Source organism: Alosa sapidissima, chromosome 14 (assembly GCF_018492685.1).
Source record: "Alosa sapidissima isolate fAloSap1 chromosome 14, fAloSap1.pri, whole genome shotgun sequence".
NCBI lineage: Eukaryota > Metazoa > Chordata > Actinopteri > Clupeiformes > Clupeidae > Alosa > Alosa sapidissima.
The window spans coordinates 36179228-36200485 of record NC_055970.1 but is presented as its reverse complement, the minus strand read 5'-3'; the positions used below and the strand labels follow the sequence as shown (position 1 = coordinate 36200485).

Sequence of the window (21258 nt, the reverse complement as noted above, 5' to 3'; positions counted from 1 at the left end):
TTTGCATCATTGCACAAAGTCCTCCACCAGGCTCCTGTACTCCTCCTCCTGCTCGTCCCTGATACACCCCACAATTGCAGTATCATCAGAAAACGTCTGCATGTGGCATCACTCGGTGTTGTAGCAGAAGTCAGATGTGTACAGGGTGAAAAGGACTGGAGAGAGCACAGTTCCCTGTGGCGCTCCGATGCTGCTGATCATAGTGTCAGAGAGACAGTTCTTCAGTCTGACGAACTGTGGTTGCTCGGTCAGGTAATCTGTAATCCAGGTTACCAGGTAAGCGTCCACACCCATCTGCAAGAGCTTGTCTCCCAGTCTGAGGGGTTGGATGGTGTTAAAAGCACTTGAGAAATCAAAAAACATGATTCTCACAGCACTTTTCCCCTTGTATACTGTAGGTGAGAATGTGTCCTGTGTAGAAGATAAGAGATGACAACTTTTTCACGGAACCAATCTGCCCAAGCAGAATTCTCAGGAATGCTGGAAATGTCTGGGAAACATTACCACTGCCTGAAGTCCAACACGGAGAGAATGCGGAAAAGTTTTTACCCCCAGGCTATCAGGATTCTAAATGAGGATTGTAGCTGGAGCACCAGCATAGCCTAAACACTTTGCACTTTCTTTCTTTTTCTTCTCCCTTTTTTATATATCCTTTGCACAGTCTTGGAGTCAGTGGAACAAGCATTTCACTGCATTTATAGGCTACCTGTATGTGACAAATAAACATTTGATTTGATTTGATTTGATTTGATTTGATTTGATTTTAAATGAAATAGTGGCATTTTCAGAAATTCAGTAGGGTGTGTCTATCCATAAATAAGAGGCATATCTCAGGAACCAAATAAGATAACGTTTTCTTTCTATAATTGTAAACAGTTTAGTTTATTTTCCTTTAAAACCTACTTGTTGTTATTCAAAATGATTTTAAATGAGTTCATTAAAATGACGATCAAACTTTGAAACCGTATTCTACTGTAATTTAATCACGGCTCTACCCATAGGTTAAAACACATAAGGGCCGTCTAAGAAAGTAATTCAACAATGTTAATATATACTGTCCATACAGATGTATATTATTGTAACAAACTGCACAGTTGTCTTAGAATGGTCTTTATTGGTTACGCACCAAAACACACGAACGCATAATGCCGGGCCAAACCTGGCCCTTATGCTCCAGCACTAAACATCTATGTGAGGCTGTATCTACAACACACACTAGATAGACCCGGTTATGAAAACTGTAATCAACTATAAACATAAACACGACAGCCAGGACGCACAACATTGGTAACTTGCATGGTTAACATTAACATTCAACTTAACACATCAACCGAACAGCATCATGGGAGCACAGTCATGAACAGCTAGGCTCAGATCATTACACAGCCCCCCGAGACTTAGTCCATGTCCCCTTGACTCAAGTCTTACCCTACGTCAGTCCATGAGCCTGGCTGGGACGCGTCGCTGGCATTGTGGGCGCTGTCGCGGCAGTGACTTCCGGTGAAGGCTGCGCGGTGACCGGTGTTAGAGCCACAGCTCCATTGTCACCAAGTTCCACAGAGTCAGTGTCAAAGTCTCCACGACCCTCAGCTGAGGCCAGGGGTCGATACGGGGCCAGTCGATCACGGTGGAGAGCCACAACTCTCCGACGCTTAATCAGTCTTACACGATAGACCACATCAGACAGCTTCTCTAAGACATCGCACGGTCCGACCCAATGGCTAGTGAGTTTCGGGGAAATGCCTTTCTTTCTCTCCGGGCAGTACACCCAAACTTTATTGCCAGGCTGGAACTCCTGGCCGCGACAACGCGTATCGTAAGCTCGCTTTTGACGTATTCCAGCTTCACTCGTAGCCTGTCTGGCCAACTCGTGTACTCCTTTCAGTCTCTCGCGTAGCTGCTTGTAGTATTCCAGCCCTGGCTTACCTCCAATCTCCGCTTCCGGAGGCGAACCGAACACCAAGTCCACTGGCGTGCGTAGCTCTCGCCCGAACATCAGAGCTGCCGGTGTGCATTTCGTTGACTCTTGCACCGCAGTGCGATATGCCCAGAGCACCAGGGGCAAGTGTAAGTCCCAGTCCTTTTGTCGGCGGTCGGCCAATATGGCGAGCTGCACTGCTAGAGTCCGATTAAACTGTTCCACCAGCCCGTTGCTTTGTGGATGCAGAGGTGTCGTTCTTGTTTTCCGGATGCCCATGCGCTGGCAAACCTCAGCAAACACCTCTGCCTCGAAATTCTGCCCTTGGTCGCTGTGGAGCTCTTCCGGTGCCCCGAACCGGCAGAACATCTCAGTGACCAGCCTGTCCGCTGTCGTGTGGGCGCTCTGATCTGGCACCGCATACGCCTCCGGCCACTTAGTGAAATAGTCCATGGCCACGAGCACGTAGCGATTTCCCCGCTCTGTGACTGGCAGTGGGCCCATGACATCGACGGCTACCTGCTCCATTGGAGCCCCGACTGCGTATTGCTGCAGTGGGGCCCTTCACAGCAATGAACATGCAGTTCAACGTCCAGCCTGCATCCCGGCCAATAGAAGTGGCCTCTCAGCCGACGAAGAGTCTTTGCAATGCCGAAATGAGCCGCCCCCACTGCCCCATGCACATGTTCCAGTACACAGGCTCGTAATCCAGCAGGAACCAGCAACTGGAAAATGTCAGATTGCCTATCGGGAGCTCGCCAGTGTCTATACAACAGTCCTTGACGTGCTACTATTCCCGGCCACTGTGAATAAATCGCTTTGGTCTCTGGATCGAGTGCTGATACGTTAGTCCATGGCGGTCGCTAACCGGCTTCGATCCATGACCACACTCGGCCGAGCGTGGCGTCTTCCGATTGCACCTTCCGGATCTCCTCCCTCGACATCACGTCCACCGGCGACTGCGCGTCCGTGGCCCCAGCTGCCGCTCTGCAGTGATGCGTTGTGGCGTTGGGCTGCGGTGCGTTGTCTCCGGTCTCTCGATCACTGTAGCTGGTAGCGGAAGGCGGCGAGACGACCTCGGGGTGCTGTTGGCGAGCGTTGACTCTCTCGCTGCCGTGAAGCTAGCGAGCGGTGGCTCTCTTGATGGCGCGGCGCTGGCGAGCATTGAGTCTCGTTGCGTTGAAAACAGTGACTCTCTCTCTCTCTGCCAGCGGTGATGCAGCCTGTAGCCGGCGAGCGGGCTCCGGTTGAGCCGGGGCCAGGCTCCTCTCCTCCCTCCGGTGGCAGTGTTGGCACTGGTCTGCTGCACACGGACGCCTGGATAGGGCGTCCGCGTTGCCGTGAAGGCGACCCGCCCGGTGTCGAATCTCCATGTCGTAGTCCTGGAGCGCCTCCAACCAGCGAGCCAGCTGGCCCTCTGGTTCTTTGAAGTTCAGCAGCCAGGTGAGCGACGCGTGGTCCGTTCTCAGCAGGAACCGTTTGCCGTAGAGGTAGGTTCGGAAATGGCGCACTGCCACCACCACAGCCAACAGTTCTCTGCGTGTCACTCAGTAATTCTTCTCCGCTCGGTCCAGTGAGCGGCTGAAGTATGCGACCACTTGCTCGCCCTGCTCGCCTGCTTGTGAGAGGATGGCGCCGACGCCCACGCCGCTGGCGTCGGTGTCCAGGATAAACGGCAGTCGAGGGTCAGGGAAGGCGAGCACCGGGGCCTCGCATAGCGTCCTCCGCAGCCGCCGGAATGCCACGTCGCACTCTCGTGTCCACTCGAAGAGCTGGCCTTTGTGCGTCAATCGATGCAGCGGGCTGGCGACTGTAGCAAAGTCCCGAATGAAGCGCCGGTAATATGACGCCAGGCCCAGGAAGCTCCGCAGCTCAGCACCGTCATGTGGAACAGGCCAACATCTCACCGTCTCCACCTTAGCTGGGTCGGTGGCCACTCCGGCAGCCCCCACGACATGGCCCAGGAACCCGGTTTGCCTCCGGAACAGGTGGCACTTTTTCGGGTGCAGTTTGAGCCCAGCACCTCGTATGGCGTCGAACACCTTCTCCAAATGTCCTATGGCACCGGTGAAGTCTGTTGCATGACACAGGATGTCGTCCAGGTAAACCACGCAGCATGTTCGTGGAATGCCTGCCAGGACACGCTCCATCAGCCGCTCAAAGTTCGCTGGCCCGTTGCATAGGCCGAACGGAAGTACCCGGAACTGCCACAGCCCTTGCCCGATGGTAAACGCTGTCTTCGGCCGAGCTTCCGGGGCTAACTCAATCTGCCAGTAGCCACTGCGTAAGTCCAGCGAGCTAAACCAGCAGGAGCCGGCAATGCTGTCCAGCGTATCGCCAATGCGGGGGAGCGGGTAGGAGTCTTTCCGGGTTACCTGGTTGAGGCGCCTGTAGTCAACACAGAACCGCCACGAGCCGTCCTTCTTCCAGACGAGTACAGCCAGCGCAGCCCAGGGACTACTGCTTGGCTCTATCACTCCTGCCGCGGCCATTTCCTTGATCTTTTCTTCAGCTGCTTGTCGTTTGGCGAACGGTAAGCGATGAGGCTGAAGTCGAATGGGCCGGGCATTTCCGGTGTCGATATCGTGTTGGACCAGGCTCGTTCGGGTGCAGTCCTCATCTCTTGCGGCGAAGATGTCGGTGTACGCTGCTAGTAGTCTCCGCACCTGGCTGCCCTGTGCTTCACTCAGCCCCTCACAGCTACGAGTGCAGAGTTCATTTACGGCTTGCCTTGTCTCTCAGAGGGCCGCGCTCTCTGAGCGGAGAGTGGTGTTTGCTCAACCCGCTTGCTTGGCTCCTCAATGGTGGGCGTGAGCTGAGCAGTGGCGGCCTCAGCGAGCGGACCTGGATGAGACCTGTTGTTTTCGCGGGCTTGAGTTTCGCGGGCTTGTGTGGGGAGGGGCGGAGACTCAGCAAGCGGACCTGGATGAGACCTGTTGTTTTCGCGGGCTTGAGTTTCGCGGGCTTGTGTGGGCAGGGGCGGAGTCCTGGATGGCGAGCACTCTTTGCGAGTTTTCTTCCTGCGAAATGTCCACCACAGCCCCCCATTTCTCTAGCACGTCCAGGCCGAGAATGCAATCATCCTGAATGCTAGCCAACCAAAGCCGGCGGCTCACCGTCTCACCATTGATGCACACGCACACCACTTTTTGTCCATACAGTTCTGTTCGCTCTCCGGTAACTGTTGTGATGCGTGTTTTTGTCTCTTCCCAGCCTCTGGGTCTGGCTACCAGCGTGCCGGGTAAGAGACCGGGGCGCACCAGCGAGATGGTGGAGCCAGTATCGATCAAGGCACGACACTGAGTCCCGTCTAGCGTACAGTCCACATAGAGTCCTCTTGTTTGGCCGAGCCGGCCCAGTCGTATGCAGTCCATAGCCAGGGAGGTAGTGAAACTTGAAGGTGGCATCCCTCCCGCCGTGCCACCCCCCTCTAGTTTGACTGGGGTGCGCGCATGAGGGGTGCTGTGGCGGGACAGTACCTCGCGATGTGACCCAGTTCGCCACACCGGTAGCATCCGTCTCCGCTGGCCGGCCTCTTCCACTTGCGTGGGCGGCGTTGTGGTGGCTGTGCTGTGGTCTGTCGCGTCGTCTCCAACTCCTCCCTGTCTTCCTCCATCGATGTCTGGCGTCGACTCGACTCGACCTCGACTCCGTTGTGTGGAAGATGTTTTCCACCCGTTCGGCCTCCGCGAGTGCCACGGCCAGCGAGCTGGGGGCGCTCAGGCGAAGGTGTTCTCTCAGCCGCTCCGGGTGGATGCCTCGCACAAACGCTTCCAGTGCCATGTCTTCATGTAGACTCTAGCTGTACGTTGGGTAGACTCTAGCTCCGTCTGCTGGGCCCAGCAGGTGGCCATGGGCGAGCGCACTGTCGAAGAGCCGTCTTGGCAGGAAACTCATCATCGCCGGGGTATCGGTCGCAACTTCCTCCTCCCGTCCAGTAGGGGTCGGCATCCCACTTCTGACACCAATGTAACAAACTGCACAGCTGTCTTAGAATGGTCTTTATTGGTTACGCACCAAAACACGAACGCATAATGCCGGGCCAGACCTGGCCCTTATGCTCCAGCACTAAACATCTATGTGAGGCTGTATCTACAACACACACTAGTTAGACCCGGTTATGAACACTGTAATCAACTATAAACATAAACACGACAGCCAGGACGCACAACATTGGTAACTTGCATGGTTAACATTAACATTCAACATAACACATCAACCGAACAGCATCATGGGAGCACAGTCATGAACAGCTAGGCTCAGATCATTACATTATAATCAACCAATAATTATTGGTCATACTTAATCTTTTTTCTGTAGTTCTAATTAAGGAAGATAACCTGTCAAAACATGGAAATAGGACAATTCAATTTACTCACCACAAGGATTCCTGCAAAAGCCCGTAGATTTTTCACCAAGTCAACTAAAGTACTTGCCACCAAAGCCATTAACTGTAAAAAAAAACATTGTGATGGATCTAATAAATATAATGTTACAGATAAAAATGGTAGGAGATTACAGAGCAGTTCTATAGCTTAGTCCACACATATATATATATATAGTGTGATGTCACGAGAGGCTGCGTTCTGGAGGGGCGCTACATTCCCCTGAGATGGCTGCAGTCACGGGAAACTCCACCCCTCAAACACACGCTACACGGGGAAACTCCACCCCTCAAACACACGATACACGGGGAAACTCCACCCCTCAAACACACGATATCCCAACACACCTGAGACCGATCAGGGCCCACTTCCCCGAAAGCATCTTAAGCCTAAGAGCGTCGTAAAGTCCCTCTTACGAACGTCTTAAGATTTGCCGACTGTTTCCCGAAACCATCGTAGCTTAAGAGCATCGTGAAAACACTCGTAGATCTACGAGTGCTCCAGAGTACTCGTTACCGGCTAAGAGCGTCTTAACAGTACTTCTCATTGAGGTCACCAACAGGACATACAGAGGAATTAGAACTTAGAATACATAATCCAATTTACGTTCCCATTCTTTATTGTGTTTACCTGTGATGAATCAGATTTCAGCGTGCAAAATAGCCTACATTTAATGGTCATAATAATGTGATGAAAAGCGGACAAAAATGCAATCATGTTATGAAACGAGACGTTGCCAGAATAGTTTGACATTATCTTTGCTAAGTGAATATTTTATTAGGCCTATGAGGTAAAAAGCAGAGAAAGCAACATGTGGTTTAGTCTGTAGCCTACTGCATCAAAATCTAAGTGTACACATTTCCTCTCTTTTTTACTCGACTTCTTTCTTATCTTCAAACGTGTTCTTAAGTGGCACCGCGGAAAATTATTGCATGGTGCACTTCCCCGATAACGACGGAGACACGCTCTTAAGAGGGTTTTCTACGATTCATCTTACGATCGTTCGTTTGGTTTTTCCGACTGTTTCCCGAACATGCTCGTAGCGTGAACGCGCATGCACTGCTCTTAAGATGCTCTTAAGGGGAGCTGTCCACGTTAATAGTTCTGAAATATCCTCTGATTTGACGGTGATGTCAGGTGACTGCATGTCACAGCTATAGGCCTACCATTTAAACTTCGGATCTACACATTAATTCACATCAATACGAAAATAGAAACACTTTGACATCTGCATGTAAGCATCCCAAGTAGGTTATATACTACACAGAGACATACATAATTGTAATTATTTTAAGATTAGATTGTTGCACCATGCAATAATTTCTCGCGGTGTCAAGAACACGTTTGAAGATAAGAAAGAAGTCGATTAAGAAAGAGAGGAAATGTGTAGGCTTAGATTTTGATGCAGTAGGCTACAGACTAAACCACATGTTGCTTTCTCTGCTTTTTACCTCATAGGCCTAATAAAATATAGCCTTCACTTAGCAAAGATAATGTCAAACTATTCTGGCAACGTCTCGTTTAATAACTTGATTGCATTTTTGTCCGCTTTTCATCACATTATTATGACCATTAAATGTAGGCTATTTTGCACACTAAAATCTGATTCATCACATGTAAACACAATAAAGAATGGGCTCATTCTTGCTATTTATGTTAAAGTATCGCCTTGCTTTTAGTATTATAATATTCACAGTCCCTAACAACAGCAGTGTTAAATGGTGTAGTGGCTAAAGCAGATGACTTATTATCCCAACGTTGTAGGTTCGATTTTCTTATGATGTGAGATTGTCCTCTTGCTTCTCGCTACCTGCAGGTGAACTAGTGTGACACGTAGATTCAATTGTTTTTGACTGATGTATTGTACCTATGGTCTCTCGATGTAGAGTAACTATATACATAAATATGTATGGTCAAAACCTATTGTTGTGTCTCGTAGGCCTACTCTTACTCAGAGATGAAAAGAAGAGATAGGATGCGAACTTCGGCCGAGCGCGCAGTGCACCAATGCACTGCCGTTAAGCCACGAGACAGTTGATAACCTATGGGATACCCAGATATTTGTCCAGGCTATATATTTTTTTCTAACACATAGATATTTAACACAAATAATGACTCATATTGGTCTGCTTAAGTTTACTGTTTTATATGCTTGCAATAGGTTTAGGTTTTGGCTGATGGCAATGACAATACCAGCATTAATCACTCAGTTTAAATTAGAAACATGTCGACATTCATTTTTGGCAGTAATATACCAGGATGGTAATGAAAATGAAATGGCAAATAGACGTTTTCAATTTATTTTTATTTTTGTCACAAATGTATCGTGTTTATCAGGAAAATTAAAAGGCAAATGTATATATTTCATTTTATTTTTAAATTTGGCAGGATAATTGCACTGACACTTTGAAAATTAAATGGCAAAACAAGTTTTTCATTTTAATTTCACTGTTTTCATTTTAATTTTATTAATGGCAGGAAAAACCCCCCATTCAACATGACTCATTATGTCTGTAACGTTAACTGTATAAAACACTTACTTTCATAAAGGACTCACACTAGGGGTGTAAAGATTAACCGATACGTATCGGTATCCATTTTTAACGTGTAAGATACAGCTACATCGATACGTGAAGCCCCGTATCGGAAAAAAACTGAAATGAACCGGTCGTTATATCGATTTACTTGTTATGAATCGGTGCACAACCTTTTCTGCTCGCTCAGACTCATTTACGTTCCAAGCAGCGCGTTCATCCCACTTGGCACGGAATTGTGGGTAATGCAGTTCGTTTTTGGTTACATTCATTGCCCAAAGTTGTCAAATGACCTCATTACCCATACATCTATTGCAACCTAACCATGTGACAACTTGCACTCGGTCGGCTTTTGTTTTTCGAAATCCAGCGCAAAATTAAGCACTTATAGCATTAACGATAGTCTGTAGAGTAGCCTTACCTTTGATGAAGGGATTTCCTTAATGTTAAATAATAATTTGGCCCTTGCTGCTAAAACTATGCATAAATTATTAGCCAATGATTTTGTTCATATTCACTCAGACTTGTGGCATTTTAGGTTTCTGCATTAGGTCTACTGTTGGAACAAAATAAGCCCAGAGAGTTCATTGATTTGGAGGCCTATTTTATTCTTGTAGGGTAGGCTAGGCCTATATGAGAAAAGGCCAAGAGTGTCTTGTTGAGTCCACTGTTTTATTTTATTTCGGTATTGTCTTACCTCAACAAGGCTACAGCTCCATGAAAACAATCAGATATAACTCTATAAAATCTGTAAAGTCTATAAAAATGTATTTTTATGTTGTATTTGGCTGCTGTGCTTGACTGAAATGTAGACTATTCTTTTTTCATTTCAATACAGTATATGAAACAAACCTCAGTTTAGATAATCATATTCACACATTTTGTTGCCTAATTGACAACCATGACCATGATAATTGATCATATAAAATGAATGTGCACCTTGAGCAAATTATAAAAAATCTTTCAGAATGCTTTCCATTCTTGAACTGCATCGAATTGCATCGAATCGCATCGCATCGCATCGAATCGTACTGAATTGTTTTTTATAAACATGTATCTTTTCTTTTATCGAATCGTGCCCATGTATCTAGATGCGAATCGTATTGTCTTTTACATGAGAGATTCACACCCCTAACTCACACCATCCAGCACATGGAAACCGATATTTTAGGTTCTTGGCCACAAACTCAAAACGTGTCTCTCTGAAGCCCTGTTCTAGAATCTTTGCTCTGAAGGCTGTGTTGCTAGGCAACATCAAATAAACGAAATGATAGTCTTTCAGTATTAAATGTGTGCGTGTGATTCCAAATGGATGTGTGTGGTTTGCAATTAGAATAAACAAGAAATAACATTTCCAATAATTTCCCATGATAAATTACATAATATTTGCACCTTCCTTACTTGTGAATCTCACACCGTATTTCAAGTAGGCTACACTAGTGAAATGTAATACAACGTTGCCACCTAGTGTTCAGATGTCGTTCTAGGCTATTTAACATTAACGTGACATTGCTTGTTTATTCTTTCGTCAACTCCATGCTTTTAGGAAAACAATCTTTTTATCATAGTTCCCTCTTCAATGAGCGATTACCAGCTCGTTTTTGTAACAGAGATAGCTGTTTATTGTCCCTAGGTTTACAGAAACACCTATTCATATTAATACGTAGCCTATGGAGTGCTGCCGACCACTGTTCATTATGGCCCAGAATGCCTTGCATGTCTTTACAACAAAACAACACAGTAAAACCTAAATGCCCGTAAACATATGCATTTGCATACTTGTAACATTTTTAATAATACTCTCCCATCATGATATTTAACAATAATGAAAAATTTAATTTGAATACCGTCAATGTGAAAACATGGCAGAGCAAGGATTTCACGATTGGGCAAGGTTGCCCGGAGACATTGAGCATACTTGGAAGGCATTGTGATAGAAGGTGAATGGTGCAAAGGTGAATGGTGAGGGTTACCAAATACCTGTGGGTGGTTTGCCAAATGATGGAAACTTTTGGAATATTTCTTTTTTTTTTTTTAGCTTATGCACCCTCACACTGGAGTCCCCAGTTCATATACAAAATTTGGTATCGATATGTGACAGTGTTACTGTGATATGGACGACTTCCTGTTTCGGAGATTCGCCGCCGATTTCGTTTGGCTGTGACGGGCAAACACTTCTGAAAATCAAAAATCTTTTCTGTAACTTTTGTGAGGCTTGGTCCAAGGATCATGTACGTCAAGTTTCGTGAAGTTCTGACCAAATTTGTGACCTGTGAAACTTTAGTTTAGCTTCCTATTCAATCCAATATGGCGGAAGAATGACGAGGGTCAGTGACGTCATTTTCAATTTCCACACTACACCGATTCCGGCCGGACGTCCCAGAGTTGGATCGGTGGTGATATCTCAAAAGGTCTAGGAGCAGGAGCTGGCCCAAAATCGGGCTTACAGGAATAATAATAATAAGAAAACTTAAGAAGAACAATTAGTGTGCTGCTTTGCAAGCACACTTAAAAAACTTAAGAAGAACAATAAGATGTTAAAAAGATGTCAACAAGCAGGGAGATAATGAAGATCAGTAGTTCTACTCAAACTACTTGTGCGTAGGCTATGTTCTCCTTGCTATTTCAGTTCGTAAGTCCATACCATCCCATGGCAGAGCAATACTTTCCTACTTGCTAGATTGATTGGTCAAATCTAGGAAGTAGGAAAGTTTAAGTGAATGACATGAAAGTGAAAGTAAGACATTCGAAAGGCCAACGAAAGTTAACCTGTTGAGGAGTACGATCACAACAATATGTGATCAGATGCAGCAGGGCCCCTGGGAGTACGATCACAAATATGTGATTAGATCATTTTCGAAAAAGGTTCTATAACATGACGCAACAATTACCCTCAGGGACTTTTCTGCCATTAAACAATTTTAAGAACACTGAAACTATAGAATGTTCGCGTAGAATTCTAGAAGGAGCCAGGAAAATAATTCACTCTCACTCCTCAACAGGTTAAGGTTGCTTTTGATAGTACAAAATGGATTTACTGGCTACTGAACAAACTGTTGTATAAACTGTTGTTGCTTGAGGCTTTGGATTATCGGACTCTATAACCTTGATCGCCAAAATTTTCTGTCAAACGTTAACGTGAAACGTTAAGCCAGCATCAAGGGCTGCAAATAATACCGGGCCAAGGAAACGCTATCTGGAAGAAGAAAGCATCAAAATCCTTCTAACGTCTCTCAAAACTAGTGACTCAATATAAAAGTGAGATTTTCTCAGATTACTCACCCGCTACCTGTGTTCAAGTTATCAAGGAACTGCATGATATCGTTGTTGCTAGCCAACTAGCAAACTAGCAAACAAACGTTTAAAAGAAAGCTGACACCGACAAGCCGTCGCCGCGACACAATGCCTCCCCTCAGCTGTGCACCAGGCTGCGACTCATGCGTCCTTCTCAGCAAAAAGATAGTGGAACTCGAAGCCAGAATAGCGACCCTCCATCAGATTGAGAAGGATGAACAGTTCCTCGACACCATTCTCTCTGTAAGTACCTCTCTTACACACACTAATGCCAGATGCCCTGATTTCACTCTGCCCTCCAATACTTTAACCATGCCATGCACTAATGCAACTTCTGTCCCTGTTGCCTCTCCCCGGCCTCTGCTGAGAACCAAGCCTGCTCTGCTGGCCAGCTCCACTCCACACCAGCCGCTCATGGCGTAGAAGCAAGCATCACAAGCACGGCAGACGGTCCGGACGGCACTCAGGCCCAGCCCAACCTATACGACTGGAAAATCGCTACGCCATTCTGACCGAGGATGAGGAGCCCCTCCTGCCCCAAGACAACCATCCTGGTCCCTCCTCAAAATGTCGGCGCCCCCCCCCCGACCCCCTCCTCCCCGGACCTCATCAACCTCCACCCTGGTCATCGGCAGTTCCATGGTTAGAGACCTCTGCATTCCCCCATCATGTAGCGGTCCCTCCCAGGTCTACTACTAGAGATAAGCAGTCAGTAGCACTGCAGGAAAACTACAAAACTCTCATCACCACCCTGATGGGCACAGAAAAACGCTTTGTCATCTCTGGGCCTCTCCCTACCTACAGAAAAGGTGCTGAGAGATGGTCCAGACTGTTCGATCTCCACACCTGGCTCAAACGCTACTGCGCTTCCCTAAGCATCCCCTATGTCAACAACTGGGGCTTGTTCTAGGAGAGGCCCAGTATGCTGATGCGTGATGGTCTCCACCCAAACCAACATGGAGCCAGGCTACTCTCTGACAACATAGCGTCCACACTGAGGCATTGACATTCTGTAGAAAATATTACAGATTCACGCCCCCCAGGTATTGATTCGAATGGCATTATACATGTGGATGGGTCTGAGAATGTTTTCTGCAAGGTAACATACAATACTACTACCATAGATCAAGCTGCTTCATGCAATAGCATGACTTATGCTTATAGTTCTATTCGTTGATGATTTCTACCCAACGTATAGTAAAAACAAAAGACAAATTTAAAACTAGAAACCTAACAAATATTCTTTCCATACCTCAGCATATTCCTCAAAAGCCAGAGGCATTTTCAGCTAACATGGGCTTACTAAATATAGGTGCACTTACTACCAAAACCTTTGCAATCAATGATTTTATTAGTAATTAGTTGGATTTTTGGTTTCTTGTTGAAACCTGGCTGACTTCAGACAGCGAAGCTGTTCTTGTTGAAACCTGTCCCCCAAATTATAATTTATTCTACTCAATTAGACAAGGCAAACGAGGTGGTGGAATTGCCTCCATTCTCTCAAAAAAATATAGCTGCACTAGAGTCAACTTTGGCAAATTCGCTTCCTTTGAGTATATTGCCCTCACTCTGAAGGCTGACCCAGCTGTACTTCTATTAACCTTATACCGCCCTCCTAAACTATGGACTGGCTTTCTCGACCAGTTTTCTGAACTTATGTCGCTCATCATCACTAGCTATGATCGGATAATTGTAAATGGTGACTTTAATATTCATGTTAATAAGACAACTGATGCTAAAGCCAGTAAGTTCCTTAATGTGTTGGACAGTTTAGAGCTAAAGCAGCATGTTACAGGACCCACCCACAACCTTGGCAACACCCTCAATCTAGTCATTTCTAGAGGGATAGAAGTCACAGACTTATCAGTAAATGATATAAATATGTCTTTTAATCATTATTGTGTATCTTTTAATATAGTAATACATACTCCAAAAATTCATCCCGAAATTGCAATCAAATCATGACTCTTGGACATTAGAGCAGAACAGCAGTTCATAGCTCTTATAGACTCCATAAATTTAGATATTTTACATCATCCCATTGATCAAATGGTAGAGGCTCTCAATCATGAATTAGGCACCCTGCTTGACAGAGTGGCACCCTTAAAGACTAAAAAAAGGCCCTGTAGCAAACTGACACCTTGGATGAACGTAAATATTCATGATCTAAAAAGATAATGTAGAAAAGCTGAGAGAACATGGTGAAAAACTAAGTTACAGGTTCACCGTGCCATTCTAAAAGAAAGAATATCAAATTATAATAGAGCTATTCGGAATGAGAGAAGGAACCACTTCTCTGCTGAAAACAGTGGAAACTCTAGGGTGTTGTTCTCCACCATTGATAGGCTATTGCATCAAACACCTTTTGATACACTCAGTCAGGCATCCTCTCTAAGATGCGAAGAATTTCGCAGACTTCTTCAAAAACAAAGTCATTTCTATAAGGGAAGCTATTGGTAACACAAGAAATATGTTTGATAGTACACCCAAAAACAGCCCCCCAAAATTAAGGTTCTTTAGCACTATTACTCAATCTGAGCTTGGTAAAATTATAACTCAAACCGGCTCCTCAACATGTGTTTTGGATCCAATCCCTACTAGATTCCTCAAAAATGTATATGATAGCTTAGCTCCCTTTATTCTCAAGGTAATAAATACCTCATTAGAAACAGGTATATTTCCAACTGCTTCCAACTGCTTTTAAAACCGCCGTTCCTGAGCAAATTACTTGAAAAAGTCGTTTGTAATCAGTTAAATACCTTCCTCCACGAAAACAGTATCCTTGAAAAATTCCAATCAGGTTTTAGATCAAATCACAGCACAGAAACGGCTCTAGTAAAAATAGTCAATGATCTTAGACTGGCTACTGACTCAAACAAAGTCTCAATCCTTATTCTTCTGGATTTGAGTGCGGCATTTGACACCATTGATCATAGCATCCTAATTCACCACCTTGTGAAGTGGGTGGGTCTCTCTGATAATGCTCTAAACTGGTTTCAAACCTACATTACTGGCAGATATTTTTATATCTGTCTAGGAGATCATGTGTCTGAAAAACATGACTTGCCTTTTGGTGTGGCCCAGGGGAGCTGCCTTGGTCCCCTGCTATTTTCCCTATATATGCTTCCGTTGGGAAACGTCATAAGTCAGCATAATGTAAACTTCCATAGCTACGCAGATGATACCCAATTGTATATTTCTGTGGAGCCAACTAACCCAGATGGCCTTTGCTCCCTCACTGCATGCCTAACTTCCATTAATCAGTGGATGAGCAAAAAAAATTTGAAACTAAATGATGACAAAACAGAGGTACTTTTAGTTGGACCAAAACTAAAGCGAGACATTGTTCTTAGTAATCTGGGGAACTTGGCGCACCAGGTCAAACCAAAAGTAACAAGCCTCGGTGTCATCTTAGATGCAGAGAGAGATGCGGAGTCGGACATAGCATAGGCATAGTTCATATCGAAAAAAGTTTAAACAATTTGGAACTGCGGTCTTTATTAATGTCATCTAATGATAACGCTAGCACAATCTGCATCATAGAACTGGTTTAAACAGGTGACATAGCGGATTTTAGGAGATTAAATGCAACCCGAAACTAAAAAACAGACCAGGCCTTTATTTGAGACCAGCCTTTATTTATCCAAACTTGTAGCAACACCAGGCATGTAAAAGAGACAGGCATCTATTTTGGACTTGGCTTTTAGTGGAAGTTTTACGTTAAGCCTATAATTATATAACTTTGATTTAAGGCTATATGTTTTGCCTATTGAATAACTTAATGATATAGATAATTTAAAAACAGTTTTTATGCAGCATAAGTGACATCTCGCTCTGTCTGCAACTGATTGTTGTCTGTAGATGTGTGATATTCTGAAATGTCCTTAAATTTGGGACCATTAGCCTATTGCTCTTTGCAATTTGGGACCTTGCAGTCAGAATTGTCATTTGTTTATTCAAAGTCTCAAATCCAAAGAAGCATGGGCTATTCAAAGTGTCAGTGAATTGCACATAATTTTTATGTCATTTTAAATAGCCACTGCATACCCGTGTTTGTTGGCGTGTTGTTGCAAAATACGCGGAAACATTTTATGCAAGCAAACTGCATACAAGGAGTCTTTACTGTTGAGATCAGAGATGATAATCATCCAAACATCTTGCATCTTGATCCGTTCTGTGATTAAGCACTGCCAAAACTCCACTTACCCTCTCTGTCTCTTGTCCTGCGGTGTGCTGTGTGAGAGGGGGAGTGGCTACAGTAGACCGGAGAAAGCCAACATGTGCTTCTTTTACCCATATACTTAGATATCTTTTGCATTACTTATCCAAACAACGTCAAACTTGGCACTGCACTCGTGCCCGTAGCAAGACACCTGCCAAGTTTGAAATCGAACGGATCCGATTCAATGAACTATGCTAGGCTGGAGCTGAAAGTGGTATCGCCAGACTCACAGAACGGCTGGATGAACTGGAGAAAGGTAAAATCAATTGTTTAACTCGAGGAGAGGTGGAAAATGAGCGTAACAGCTTTAAAGCTACACTGGGCAAACATTTGCCACTTTTGAAGCATGTTTTATGAACACATAAAGTTTGGTATTTAGCAGATGCTTCTATCCAAAGTGACATGGACTTCAGGCAGACTTATTGTGAGGCGGCCATATTATCACTTCTCCACCATGCCCGCATTACAATTAATTTTGGTACAATCTTCAATTAATTTTGATAGTATATGGCCATGCAAATGTTGAAAAATGTTGTCCCTGATTGATTCAAGTCAGTGCAAACAAACATTAATTGATCAGGGGTGGAAGAGCATGGCTTTTGCAGTTGGATTGATAACTCCCAATCATTAGTTCAATTAGTGAAGCCCTCTATCAAATTTCTTGTAATGAATATTTTGTTTGAGTATGATTGTGTGTCATGGCTTACCTTTATGTCAGAAATTATCCTTAGAAAACGGAAAACAATAAGCATGTTGATCAGACGAACCATCTCCCACAGAGACATGAGGCCATGCTTTTCTTTCCTATGGAAGAACAAATCTATCAACAAAGATATCTCAATAATGGAATACATTATTGAATTACTCCGCAAAATGTTTAGAAGCAACACCTACCGGTGAAAAAATGGAAGCTTGTATGTGGCAAATATTGAAATCTGAAGCATCTAATACATGACCGGAAAAAAAAAACTGTTAAATTTTCACTGGAGTGTAGAGATGCTCCAAGATAAAAAATATATTTTCTACATCATACAGTGGGCATTACTTTCAAATGGCCACTTCAGTCGCGCATTACGTGCCGTGAAGCTGCGTGAAACTTTAGTACCACTTTCAGCCACTGTGCGTCGCTCTGCCACTGTACATCACTCTGTCATTAGCCTGCCTGCCGCCCCTTCTGAAAAAGCAGGAAGCTACCTTTAAACATAATTGTTGCCGAGAGGAATCCCAGCCTACTAATTCAATAACAAAATACATCATGCATAATTAAACATTACCTCGATTTAGGCTACTAGGGTATGACTTAAAGCTTGGCTGCACAGTGGTGCGCTACACAAGGACGGAAGATGATGAATAACTGAATAAAAAGGCCTAGCCTAAATTAATCAAGAGTAAGGCTAAACAAATAGCCTAGTAGCCTAATGAAACATACGTATTGATGTAGTATCTTTGTAACATTATTAAATTAATCTGTCACTATGCCTATGCCTACGTTTGCAAAGAGGAGAACATTTTAATTTGATTCACAATAACATTAATTTACATGTTGACAATGAGTAGTCTAGTTTTGGTTGTTGTTGGTGGCGTTATTGCATGTTAGTTATGCCTACAATGCAAAATTGCTTCCTCCTGTAGCCGCATAGGATTTCAAATCATCGCTTTGAAAATAGGTTTGTGAATAGGTCTTAGTGAGTTAGAAGTCCTCTCGACTTCTTTTAAGCTGTCCCAGAGGTGGAAAGTTGCGTTCGTTGGGGGCAGGGTCGGATTAACAATTCATAGACCCTTGGGCACACATGTCTGATGGCCCCCTCCCCCCCAGCCAACGTGAATCGGGCGGTCAGTTAATAGGCCTATATCGATTTTTCTTGCCATCTAAGGCACGAGCGCATCTGTGAGGCCAAGCCTCACCAAGTAGTCCGTTTGTTTACAACTAACATTACATTTAATTAAACTGCTTATAGGCTATGCCGAAATAGTTTTCAACATGTTGATTATCAGTGTCGGGTGAATTAGGAAATGTTCTCAAAGTAGCCTTATGGCTGAAAGCTGCTTGGGATCCCCCCTGTCAAGCAATATAACCATACAAACGCGCGTCCTGATCACTCATTGTTTCAAAAGGAGTAATTTCGGCTTTGTCGGAACTGGCCATTGTAGGCTACTTAAAAATAAACTTCTAAAACTAACGAAAAATATTTATCTCCTTTCAGTTAATTCAAAAGTTTCCAAAAAAGTTAAAAATAGATGACATGATGCGCGTCACTGACATAATGCGTAAATAGCCTAGATATTCCAATATATTCGAATACATGTGTTTATTTTAGAGGGAAAATTCCAACGTCATTTTTGAGCAATTTTGACAGCCCTAGTCCACTGTAGGCTACGCCAATTGTCTATTAACACCTTCCACCTAACCCCGGTGAGTGGGGGTCGCTATAATGTGTGTAAAATAGCACCATTGAGTAGCCTATGCGAAATAGCCTTAAAATCGTTCCGGTGCCACTCTATTGACAGGCTATGGACAACAGACTGGTTGAAACAATAGCAAAGTATGCATATGTTGCACATAATTTACAATTTACTTTTGCGCATGGTAGGACTAGGCAGCCACGTTGATAGGAGCTCAACACATTGGAGAGTTAAGCCCAGACATGAAATGTCCTATGTAAGAGGGGATTCAGGGGTTTCTCCCCCGAGAAATGTTTAAAAGTTGGTCACACAACTCCTAGGCCTACCCAAAATGGACAGGATGTGGACAGGAAGGAAATGAAAGACTGTGTTGACAAAATCAACGAATTACTGCGTACAACACGCAAGACTTCCCAATCCCAAGGATTCTCTCTGCTGTAAATGTAAGAGCCTTTAGCCTTATGGACATTTTATTATTGTCGTCGACACTTTATTATTGCCATTTATTGCCATTTGTACTTTTGCATTGTTTATTGACACTTTTGTAGGCTACTTTTGTATTGTTTACTGGACCAAATAAAAGTCCTCTTCTTTTTCACACCAACCTCTGCTTCATCCTTTGCTTAAAATAGACCACCAGTCACGGTTACCCTTTAAACCTGAGAGAGGAGGAAAAGGGCTTGCACAGGTAGGCCCGAAACATTAGGAAATAGATTAAAAATAGGATTTCGGTCCCTTCCAGTAAAAAAGTAATCCAATGCAGATGTAAATTAGGTAAATAATGCAACCTTAACGAAACCGAACTCTGGGATTTATTTGAACGTTTATTTTGAAGTGTTTCAGTTGATTTGATGTCAGATTTACATGATTCAAACGTCCCTACCAAGGCAGGCTACTTGCTGTAGGGTTTAATATTTTTATTCAGAATGTTCTTTCTATCCAAGTCTTTCTTCAGTGAATTAGCAAGATACCATCAGAAGCCAACAATCATAAAGCACCTGTGCGCGCGCTCTTTCTCCCTGCACATGAAGCTGTCTGCATGTTGTAGGCTAGATTTGCGTGAGTTCTTTCTATCTGCTTTAATTTTGCGAGTTGCGATCACCTAGGCTATGTTATAGATGTTCTATGAGGCACCAGTGTTTAGCTGTGTCACAAAACAATAAGCTTTGTCAGACTACTTTTAAAATGATATTCAGGGCTATATACATTTTAAACATTGTTTACAAGGCCTTGTGTTAATTCTTTAGGTGGGAAGTGTCAGGAATTTTCATAGGAGAGACGCTCTCATTGGTGGTTAGTATATGGAGTAGGGGATTGACAGCAACATAGCCAATCACATTATGAGAGATGCTGAATTTAACATCAACGGCGATGTTTGATTTTAAATTAATGTAAATTTAGCCGGGACTGTAAGCTGGCACACGTGGGTGCTCGATATTTTCCGTGGGTGCTCACGGTATCGGCGCCTATGAGCATAGGGGATAACCTGGATGAATTAAACACTTTTTAATTAAATGTAATTTACAAAGACATTGTAAAACAGTGAAAGTTAATATTTTGTCACTAGCAACAACCTTCTACGGCTGCAAACGGATTCACTCGCAGTTAACCTTTATATTTCTTTATTAGGGCAGGGCAGGCATATTTCTGGCTATTAAATTATGTCTAAACCAGTCTGCTAAAGTCTGTAGTGAAATCTGTGTAGGGTTTTCCAGGCTCCATTTCTTTTTACGAGACACCCTGCTCACAAGAGACATCTGCCGGTTGTTTGGGTTGTTGCAGCGTCGTTGCAGCGTCACTGGACGCGCGCAGACTGCGAGGGAAGCTGGCCAAATCGAAGTAATGCCCACTGTATGTATCAGACTGTAGCTAAACGTGGCCTTCTGCATACCAAGAGTAAAATGGTGAGCATCCCATCAAAGATATTACTTTTGTAGGACAGGTAACCTCTCCAACCAAGAGCAATATTTTTTAGTGCCATCTCCAAAAGGTAAAATAAAATAAATACACAATTGATGACCTGCAAAGAAAAGGTCACAATGTTAGACTTGGAGATGATAATATTGAGCACAACGGAACTTTAATATGAATTGGGTGTTGGTCAATACCTCTAAATAATCATCACGCTCTGTAACTGTTTTTTCAGAGTCCAGAACTAAAACAGTCTGTAAAGCAATAGAAATACATCACAAAGGTGGAAGAATTACATAAAGCAAATATTAGTAATTTAAATGATTTGTCAATGTCATCACAATAACAATAACTGAACATTACTTTAATATTCTCAAATTCAATAGCATTTGTATGTATTCACATGTACAGTATAGAATTTAAATCTAGCACAAGAACAAGCAATTTATCATTATTATGGTAAAATATGTCTTGTCTTCACCGTGGGATAGTGAGAAACGTAATTTCGATCTCTTTGTATGTCTGGAACATGTGAAGAAATTGACAATAAAGCTGACTTTGACTTTGACTTTGACTTTGATATTCAGTCCT

General features: G+C 43.9%; 1 protein-coding gene across 4 annotated transcripts in view; it reads right to left on the bottom strand.

Moving 5' to 3' along the window:
* The window catches only part of LOC121681596 (two pore calcium channel protein 2-like), a 225836-nt gene that overhangs the window by 66943 nt on the left and 137635 nt on the right, over window positions 1–21258 (bottom strand). For 3 of the 4 annotated variants that reach the window (XR_006022199.1, XM_042061417.1, XM_042061416.1), the window contains exons 16-20: window positions 20865–20921; window positions 20648–20776; window positions 17248–17297; window positions 17061–17157; window positions 6298–6369 (exon numbers count right to left, since the gene is read on the bottom strand). Coding sequence is in view for 3 of the 4 variants with exons in the window: in XM_042061417.1 (XP_041917351.1) it covers window positions 6298–6369; window positions 17061–17157; window positions 17248–17297; window positions 20648–20776; window positions 20865–20921 (405 nt within the window). In the remaining variant the exon portion in view is untranslated. The remainder of the gene's footprint in view (window positions 1–6297; window positions 6370–17060; window positions 17158–17247; window positions 17298–20647; window positions 20777–20864; window positions 20922–21258) is intronic. The other variant, XM_042061418.1, reaches the window with a different exon arrangement.